The sequence below is a fragment of the Antrostomus carolinensis genome, unplaced genomic scaffold, assembly GCF_000700745.2.
Source record: "Antrostomus carolinensis isolate BGI_N321 unplaced genomic scaffold, ASM70074v2 scaffold18830, whole genome shotgun sequence".
Taxonomy (NCBI): domain Eukaryota; kingdom Metazoa; phylum Chordata; class Aves; order Caprimulgiformes; family Caprimulgidae; genus Antrostomus; species Antrostomus carolinensis.
The window spans coordinates 1-10,313 of record NW_010287926.1 but is presented as its reverse complement, the minus strand read 5'-3'; the positions used below and the strand labels follow the sequence as shown (position 1 = coordinate 10,313).

The following is a 10,313-nucleotide window of genomic DNA, read 5'->3' as shown; positions in this document are numbered from 1 at the left end:
GACTTGAAACTTGAAGACTTGATGGAGTCTTCTGGAGCTGCCTGGATTTATATGGTTCAAAGTATGTCCTTTTCTGCTGGGAGCATTCAACACCAGCACTTGCCTTCCCAGCCCGTGTGTGAATACTGACTCATTTTACACTACGTGAGCCTTTTCCCACAAAGCTGTCTGAGAGATCTGTATTTACTCAGCCTCAGGGAGCAATATAGGGGCAGTTTGTTGGCCTTGATTAACTACAGAATGAGAGTCGGGGGGGGAGGGCAGTTATAAATAGCCAAAGTATTGCAGAAAGTGAAGGTTCTAGATTATAAAAGGTAGTTGATACAAACCCCATAGTTTAATGGCCAGCTAGGGCAAGGTTTGCTTCACCATTCACCAACAGTCTGACAATGAAATTCTTTGTTGCTAAAGGTAATTTTGCCAAGATCTGTCTGCAGGGTTGCGGGTGGTCTGCATGCTGGAGAAAAAGAGCTCACTCAGATCTTCGGTGAGGACTGGTTATGGTGCAATTCTGAGATCACTGTCTAAACGAGAGCCCCCTGCAAGCTTCTACCTGCCCTCACTAGCATGAAATTATCTCACCCACCTTGTTATATATTGCCTGCAGTAACAAGCTGAACAATGTGAAGTCAAACCCCAAATACTGAACGGTGGAACACTGTATTCCTGGAGCTGGTTATATAAAGAGTACAAGTCCAGGAAACACGTGCAGTAATCATGTCTCTTGTGTACCTAAACTCAAGCTTTCTTCTTTTTTCTCAAGTTTAATTCTGATGTGCAGAACATTGTGAGCTGAAATTTATTCTATTTTCTGCTGATTCCATCAGGTTTTTTCCCCAAGATTCTGCTTCTGAGTACAACTTTTATTTATATATATTTATGTATATACACAGAGACTGAGATTATATTTGAAATTAAAAGCAGTACACTAAGTTCATTTCTGCTTTGAGGCCACAATAATATTAAAAAAAGATTTCCACTGATATCTTTGAAAATATTGCATACCTATAACAAAAAACTCTTCTTGATTTTCTGTTAAACTTACTGTACTCACTTAGGTGGACAGAAGAACAAACAGAACTGGGATATGACTTACGCAGCCGGTTGCCTGTGGCCGCCTGCCTTTTCCAAAGTGGCAAAGGGAGTACGGTGGGCGCTGCGCAGGTAACTTCCCAAGGGGCTGGCTGCTTCTGAAATCTCAGCCAGCCTGCTTTCCCTTTGTACAACAACCGATTTCTCTAACTTCAGGCAGCGTTCAGTCACCCATTGCATTTCTCATGATGTCTGCAGGAGTGTTCTCTGGGTCACCTCCAGTACATTGTCAGGCTTGAATACCTTACTCGGTGCCTTACATTTCCTCGCTAAAAGTTATAAAAAAATAGTATAAAGATAAAAAAATGATTGTTCCTTTCCTCGGTACATGAAAGTGTGACCAGTAATCTAATCCAGTGTGCGAAGCCTGACACATACTTGAGTCACTTTGCCTCGCTGAACTCTGGACTCTTTTTACATAGCAACCAGTGCTTTTGTTTATTTGTTATACCGTTAGTGGTGTTTCTTATCACAGCCCCTAGCTCTGCACACACATATCACCTCAATTTTGGTACAAGTCGAGGAATGCTAACAGTACAGCAAAGACTATTACTTCTGAACAGTAGTGCTGTCTGAAATACTGATGCTAGTTTATTTCACCAGGACAAGATCTGATAAATCTATCGAACTGATTTATCATGGCCAAAGTTTTCAGAAATGCAATAAACATCTAAGCTTGTGTTCAGACACAAGGAAGGCGCTCTGTTTCAGAGGTGCTCGGAGTTACAAGAGGTCACTGCACAGTGTTCGCTGATCAGACTGCTTTACTAAAAGCCCAAACAGTTGTTTACGTAGGGATTTAGGATATTAAGTAGAGAATCTTGGTTTATATGCCCAGAGTTCACTGAAAGTAGAGCGGGCTTTTAGGTGCTTTGGGGCTTCTTCAGTAAAATAAATTTCTAGCAAAAGAAATTATTTTGAAGTTTATATAAGTCTCCTTGTAATCATAGTATTCTATATGTTACAACTAAGGTGTTCTGATCTGTAGAACTCCTATGAGATATGTTTATCAGATGAGAACTTTTAAGTGTTAGAGTTGATTAGCCTTCAGTTTCGAGGGATGCAGTTTTATAATTCTGCTTCTCCCTCCCATGCAATACCTGATTTGTCATCATGTGGCCGTGTATATTGACCAGCTCAGTGGTGGTTTTGTTGCTATACTAAATTCTGTGAAATTCTTTTGAGATCCTTTTTAGACTATTTTTTTTTTTCCTTCCCAGAGGGCAGGTAATGTATCAGAGCCAGCTCACTGTTTAATTAATGTCTCACAGGTAGGAAGAGAGGGAGAGAAAAAAACCGGGAAGGGAGGGTGTGTCACATTGGAGGAGGAGGAGGGTACAAAGAAAAATGAGCTTAAACAAATCGCGTGCAGAGGGACAGGCTGCCAGGGTTGGGGTGCTTCTCGTCCGGGGCTCGGCTCTCTTCCCTGCTGGCCACGATGCAGGAAGCAGCTGGAGTTCTGAAGGAGGGCTTCCTCGTCAAACGGGTAAGTGCTCCAGTTCCCCTTCACGCGGTTCTGTTCAAATGTGGAAGCAGCCCCTGAGCAGGTACCGGATCGAACCAGGGCTCGCAGCAAGGAAGCCTGTTGGGTGCTGGGTTTGAGGGGCTCCTGCCTGCTCCTGGGAAAGGAGCTCCTCCAGGTCTAGGCAGGTGCCTGCCAGGGCAGCTGCATGAACTGCAAGTGTTCACTGCCCTCCCTTGAGTATCCCCATACTGGCATTTACCCAGAGGAAAGTGAATTAGCTATCAGGATTACTCAGGTAGGTATCAGAAAGCCAGTATGTCTGCACCTAGGGCACACCTCTGCATAAAAAAATACCTGGCAAACAGCTACACGTCAGCACTGGAAGCAGCCATGGGAGGATGGAGAGAGGGAAGATGTTTTGACAGTCTCTTAAGGTAGTTTGTGCCTTCTGTAGCCACCCAGCCGAGCAGGGTTTCCCACTTCATGTGAGAGGCTGGGGAACAGACTGTCTTTTTTGAAAGGAATCAGAGCAGTACAAACGTAGAAATCTGGTTGAAATAACTTCTTTATTCCACGCCCCTTAAGCTGCATTGTGAGAAATTTTTAGCCAAAATGTGGAGAAAAGAGCTGAAAGATGGTGTCACAGATTTCAGCCTTTCCAACTTCTCCCTGTAGGACCAAGTCAGTCATAGCTGGGACACAAGATGGCAGCTTAGCAAGGGGCACAAGCTGCTTTTAGGACCAAGACCCTGTCTCAGTGACTGGTATGGTCCTTCATTGCACACAAAAATGTGATTCAAAGATTTGTGCAAAGTTTGGCCACGCCCTGGGAAATACTTTTCTAGAGTACGTGGCACTGCTTCTGGTGCTAACATGAATGTAATCCTGGTCAGAAGCTCTCCGGGCAGGGCTCCTGGCCAGCTGCTGGCCATGGGAAACCATGCTCTGTGCAGAGAAGGGCTGCATGGCCCAAGCTGTTCCTCATCCTCTCTTCTGCAGTCCCAGATCCTGCTCTCCCATCTGGGCTATGGCTGTATTTTATGGCTCTTAAGTGACTACTGAATTCAAGGTGGGAAGCCAAGGCACCAAGTGGTGAGAGGAATAGGTTGTTATCGGCAGCACACTGAGCTGTAACTGCCAGCAGTCTGTACTACATCACCGAGATGCAGAGTTTGATAGGAAGGAGACCACAAAGAAGATGACTAAAGGAAACTGAGGGAGAAGGGAACAAGAGATCCAGAGAAAAAAATGAGGAAGGGGTGGGATCAGGTAAAGAACACAGAGCTTTCTTAAGAGAGCAGAAGCAAGGAGGCGACCTAAATGCATTATAACTGACTGAGTTATGTATTGGAATGTATTATAAAGTACATGTGTGGAAATTGGGTAAAGATAAAGGAAAAAAGGGTAAGGCAACCTCCTGAAAAAGAGGTGATCTCCAAGAAGGAAAGAAAAGAGCCACAGCAAAGTACATGATCTCAGGAAAAATGGCCAGTGCAAAAAATACTGAGGAAGGCAAAGGGAAGAAGAGAACAAACCTGAGTTAGATAAATTGTATTTAGTATAGACTAGAAGACATTAGATCTAAAATGCCCTAGATTTTAGAGACTCATTACCCCACCTTTTCCTGAAAATTGCTGGTTTTCCCTTTTAGTCATAGAAAATTAATGAACTTTGATTCCTGCCACAGCTGGACCTTACATGTTCCTCTCTTCTAGCTATGCCCACCCTCTCCCAGGTGTCAGAGCTTCCACCAGTTCTTCGCCTGCTGGCTCTAATGCTCCATCGCCTGGAGAAATGCAAGTCAGCTCCTCGCACTGCAGAGCTGGACCTGACATGGTCAGACAGGACTGAGCCTGTCCGTGCCAGCCCTCCCTCAGTTTGCTCTCCTATACAGCCAGGCTAAAGACAGCCGGGGGCTGTCTACAGAGGGGAAGAAGAGGTTTTGCCTGTATTCTGGTATAGCCCAGGAGATGTTTGACAGCAGCCTTCATTCAATCTTTTGCCATTAAAAAGTGTATTTTCTTTACAGGAAACAGTAGCACAGGGAATGTTGGAGCCCTGGAGGTTGGAAGCAAGTAGGACAGAAATAAACCACTTATTAGCAGGAAGAGGGGATGGGAGGAAAAGCCAATTCACCCAGCAAAGCGCTCTCAGAGCCACTTGGCATCTAAAGCCACATCAAAATGAGAAAGAACAAAACACATCAGACACCACCCAGGGTCACCAGAGAGGAGGAGTTTGTCTCCAAGAGCCCTCATGCATTTTTGGCTTTAGCCCTGTTCCTGCCTGGTGCTGTCAGCAGGCAGGTGTGCACCTATATGATAGCTCTTTGAGGTAATTCATGGGACCTTTTGCAAGAAACAATACTTGCCAGCAAAGATGTCCTCGCTGGAGAAAGAGCAAAGCACCTTTCTATGCTCCATGACTTTATATTGATGGAACTGTACTATTTCATTTACTAAAAATGTGTATTTCAGGGAGCACGGGATTTATTATGACTTTGTGTCTTTTCATACAGTTTCCTATTAGTGTATGGTATTTTTACACCCCCCAAAAAAGAAAAAGAAAACCAAAATGCTGTCATTTCTCAATGCTTGTGTTAAAGTTAGCTATGTGGCTTCTTCCCCTCTAGGGACATATTGTTCGTAACTGGAAAGTGAGATGGTTCGTTCTACTTCAGGATAAGCTGCTGTATTACAAAATTGAAGGAGGCAAGAAGGAGCCTTCTCCAAAGGGCAGGATCCTTTTGGATGGCTGCACTATTACTTGTCCATGCCTGGAATATGAGAACAGACCGGTAGGACTGGAAAAATGTATTCCTTCTCAATTATGTTCACTTTCTAACTTCTCCCCGGTCCATTGCTCTCCTCCTGACTTTGATTATTGCAACCATATCACTGGGGCATGTGTTTCCAGAATCAGGCCCAGGCAAAAGCGAGCTGGCATTAGTGTGTAACCAGGGTGAGCAATAAACTCCCTCACTGTGTCTTTGCTCTTCCCTGTGCCCAAATCTGAGTCACAGCCATTAACAACAACAAAAAAACCTCTATCCCCCTGCACACAGTGGAGAATAAGTGTAAATGCATCAGCCCAAGAGTGTGTGGAGGGAGGACACAAACAGCTCAATAAAATCTGAGGATGGGGAAAAAAAGGAAACTTATCAACTCTGGTAGTTGCCTTAAACCCTGGCTGTGTCCATGGGGTGCTCCCAGGCAGCCAGGTCAGATTCTCTTTTCCTTCACCAATGGGACTTCACTGCTGTGGAAAGTTTCCAGCAAGAGGGCTCTGGAAGGGAAAGTGCCTCCTGTGCTTCTCCGCTAACCCATGGGTAGTGGCAATACAGACTTCCTCCGAGTGGGGCCAGAAGGGAAATGACTCTGGAAGTTGCTGACTATCTTGGTACTTCTCAGGGCAGAAACAGCCTTGTGAGAGTTTGTGGTTGCTAAGGAACTAGAGATCTAGTTCCTTAGTCAGCAGAACACTCCTATGTAATCCAATGTCTGGGTGGTCTGCTCTCTTTAGAGTACCTCAAGTTCCATGCGTGCAAACCATGCTTTGAACTGAAAATCCCGCGACTGGGGCAGAGAGGAAGCCAAAAAAAACCCCAGAGTTGTACCCACCATCCTTCTGGCCAAAAATTGCTCTGTACTGCTCAGGTGGGATGCCATATCAGGCTTATTTGTGTCACTTGGGCCAGCGCCAAAAGAAGCAAAACGCAAGCAGAGGACAATAGCTGAATGATGTTTTGATCTTCTTTCTCTACAGCTTCTCATCAAACTAAAGACAAAAACCAACACAGATTATTTCCTTGAATGTTGCTCCAGGGAGGAGCGAGACTCTTGGGCTTTGGACATCACTGGAGCTATTCATGCTGGTCACCCAGTACAGGTACAAGAGCTTCACAGAAAGAAGAACTCTTTCAAACTGCTAGAGAATATCAGCCTCCAGTAAGTGTATATGGTTTTTCCTTCTACCATTGCTGTAGTTTGCAAAGCACCTGAGTTGATGGATGGGGTGGGTCAAGGGAAGCTCCTCTCTGCACAGATCAACTCCCATTCCCCAGGTTTGCACACGCTTTGGCCAGGGCATGGGAATGCACTTTTTCTGCAACCATAATTTTTTGGAGTATATGGGTTCTGCATGGGCGTCTCACTGATGGCTTGAAGACCTTCCTCAACCACTGCAAAAGTTCTCATTGGAGAGATATATTCTCTTGGAAGTTGTAATGTCGGGAAAGACTGAGCAGTGACATTGTTCATGCCATGTTGCTGAGCTTTCATAGCTGATAACTGGAATCCAGACTAGGATTTTTAGGGTGCATCATGTTAAACAAGAGGAAACTGAGAACTGCTTAAGAAATCTTTTCTATTAAATTGACATTAAATTGATTTGCATTGAGAAGGTAAATAGAGGCTGATTACAGCTCAGTTTGAAGTGCTTTAAATCTAAAGGTACTATGTGAGGCAACTTGTTTAGTGCTGCTGTTTGGAGAATGACGTTTTCCTGTATCATACTTAACGACAAAACCGCTAAGGGAGTATCGAGGCTGCTTCCCACCTTTATGTTGGTAATCATTCGGACATCCCAGGCACTGACAGAAGTGTGTAGCAATTTCTGCCTGTCTTTCTATTCCACTGATGTTGTCCTGTGTTCTCTTTTACAGTCACATAGTGGCAAGAATGTGTGACAGCAGTACTGGAATTAAGTTGACACGCAATTTGGAGCAAGGCAACAGATACAAAGAGACCTTCACAGGTAAACCTGCTGCAGGCAAAGAGCTTCCTCACATCTGACACGCCATGTTGCAGGGACGAGGGAGCTACTGTACTGCCTTCATGGTGGGATCAGTTGTGGCCTAGTGGAAAGTAGTGGTGCAGCCAAGCTCCCTGACACCTCTCTCTCCTGCTCTTTCGATATATGGAAGCAGACACAGGACCTCACGCTTTCTGTCAATCTTGCACTTTGTTGACAGTCTTTCTGATGGTGCCAAAATGCTTCAGCAAATGAAGACCTGTGTGGCAGGAGACCATGTTTTGCCTTGGAATAGCACGTTGTCTTAGTATGAGAGCTACCCTTCTCCCTGCAGGTTCTGCCCTGGTGGACTGGCTCATCTCCAGTAGCTTTGCTGTGTCACGATTTGAGGCCGTCACCTTGGCATCCATGCTGATGGAGGAGAACTTCATCAAGCCTGTGGGAGCCCGCAGCACCGAGGCCATGCGCTACAGCGACCTCTCCGAGCAGTTCCTTGATGATTCCACCGCATTGTACATGTTTGTAAGTGATGCAGCTGCCAACAGAGGCACCTCCTCTGCCCCTCGCTTGATTTGGGGCAGCGGTAAAGGGAACATGCACAGCAGGCAACCCCAGACAAAAAATGCAAGCTACAAAAGTAAACACAGACTAGGCTTGTAAAAGTGCTAACCCTTGCACTTTTGCTGGAGACAAATAACTACATGGATATGGAGGGATCTACAAATTACATAATTAGGCATTAAAAGGGGTGTGTCCCTCAAGTGAGGTGTTGTGTCTGCATTTCATGGAGGCTATGCTGTATAGTTAAGGTCGCAGGACACGTGTAGGCTTTACAGATGGAATTTGTTGCTTTTAAGTCTCGGTCCTCCAAAGCTGAGCAGCAGGGCTATGGAGTAGAATTTACTCAGGAAATAATAGCTAAAAACAGCTCAAGGAAAATAAAATGCAGAACTTTGTACTTAAAAGTGTGTTTAGATTAAGAAGTGGAACCCTTTTCCCTATTTGCAGGCTGAGAGCAGTAAGAAAAATACCAGTTCCAAGGAAGAGCTACAGTTTAACATCTCTGAATTAAGCGGCACAATCGTGAAGCAAGGATTCCTAGTGAAACAGGTAAATACAGCCTTTGAACCTTCGCTGGGGAACAAGAAAAATGGCAGCTCTTAGGGCTTCCTAGAGAAAAAATGTGATTTATACACGCATGGGTGGAGTGTTGTGGCCAGCAGACCTAACTTGCCCACCTGTACTACTATCAGATATCATGTGGTGAAGAGTATCTAGTTACAAAGAAGTGAGCTATGGAACTTGCAGCTTAGGCAGGATTAATTGGATATTTTGTGTATATTGAGTGTATACTGAAACAGAAAATAGTATCAAAAGCAAAAGCCCCACACAAAACTCCAAATACCACCACAGCTGTTACATTCACTTCCGAGCAGATCCACTGTTCTTCTGGCGTAACCTTTCCCATCCGGGTCATGTGAGCAGCTATGACGTTCTGCTGGCCACAGACTAATTCCAAAGCTGAGTCGATTGACTTCTGCATGAAGCGGGCGTTTACCTGTGGGCAGTCACTCATGTACACGTGCATGCTCTGGCGGTGGTGAGACCTGTTTTCTTTGAGCACAACTACGTGTTGGCAGTAATTGTTTACAGGATCTCACCTTTAGTCTGCAAGGTTTAATTTCTGACCCTTGCTACGAACAAGATGAGACTCAATCACTGTTTCAAAACACAACACAGCCACTTCCATTGGCTCCAACACCTCTTTTTTTGGTACCTATTTAGGTTCCCCCTCTACCCTGCAGGAAAATGGCCATTGCAGAAGGTATTTACTGGTGGTAACTTTTAATTCTTCTGTTTTGCAGGGGCACAAGAGGAAAAACTGGAAGGTGAGGAGATTTGTTTTGAGAGCTGATCCTGCTTTTTTGCACTACTATGACCCCACTAAGGTATGCAAGTGGGGAGTTACTACCCCCAGAAATCCTCTTACACACCTAAACATTATAATGAAAATACATTTATACTGTAAATGTTTCTCTCCCTCAAATATCCTTCTGGGTTCCTCTGTCCATTTCCTGGGGAATAAGACCTCCCTGGCCTTACCCTGGGAGGTTGTCCTTGTAGGATTTTCTTCCCTCTTGTCTTCTCCTCAGTGAGATTCCTTTTCCTTAGCTGAGGGGCAGCACTCTGCTTGGAATTGGTCTTTTGCTGTACCCACACAGTCTGGGAGCATGCTCCTGCAGGGATTCTTCCTGGGCTGTGGTCTTTCTGGGCTGACATCCCACCACTTAAGGGTCATACTGCTACTGGGATTTTCTGTGTTCTTATTCCAACATTGAATAGGGTCTCCTTGATGCCAAAGTATTTATAGGAATTTCTGCGACTCTGTTTTAAACTTGCTCAGGGAATAGTAGACTTTATCTTAATGGATATAATAATCAATGTGAGCAACACAGAAGGGGGTGTGGATCCATCAGCTCCAGATGCATAGGGTACCACAAAGCCCAACAGGTTGCTAAAAGAACATGTATAGAAATGTTTTATATGACTTTTAAAGAAAACACAAACAGTATAAGAGTGAAAAGAGCTTATGGAGCTGGTTCATTTTTTGTTGCTTGTTTCTCTGTGGATTTTTGTTTTTTTTTTTGCACTGCAACTCACCCTTGTAAAGCTATAAACTCAAACTGCAGAACTGAAGATCAGAGAGGAGAGCTAGCCTGCTAGTGAAAATGGTAACATTTTTCCCATACAGTCTCAGTGAAAAGCAGCAAGCTAAAAACTTGCAGAAATATAGATACATATTTTTTTAATATGGATTGTTATTAATGACTATACCTAAGTTTGAAATGTGATTGTTAGCCTACCCTTGTGCTTTTAATTGATCTCCACCATTCCCAGCTACATCAGAGAAACATCTGAGACTGAAACAGTACACTAATTCATTTAATTACATCTCTTAATTGATTTCTCTTGTGACATAGAGTCTTGTTTAACATCTTCATCA

General features: G+C 44.3%; 1 protein-coding gene across 1 annotated transcript; it reads left to right on the top strand.

Annotated features, from left to right (window-relative positions):
- Positions 1 to 2,530: 2,530 nt before the first annotated feature.
- On the top strand, positions 2,531 to 9,258 carry PLEK2 (pleckstrin 2; the record flags this gene model as incomplete). The annotated part of the gene is made up of 7 exons (XM_010164957.1): positions 2,531 to 2,578; positions 5,190 to 5,354; positions 6,323 to 6,504; positions 7,221 to 7,312; positions 7,644 to 7,831; positions 8,318 to 8,419; positions 9,175 to 9,258. Coding segments are annotated over exons 1-7 (861 nt in total), but the record flags the coding sequence as incomplete, so codon positions are not given.
- Between the last annotated feature and the right edge of the window lie 1,055 nt (positions 9,259 to 10,313).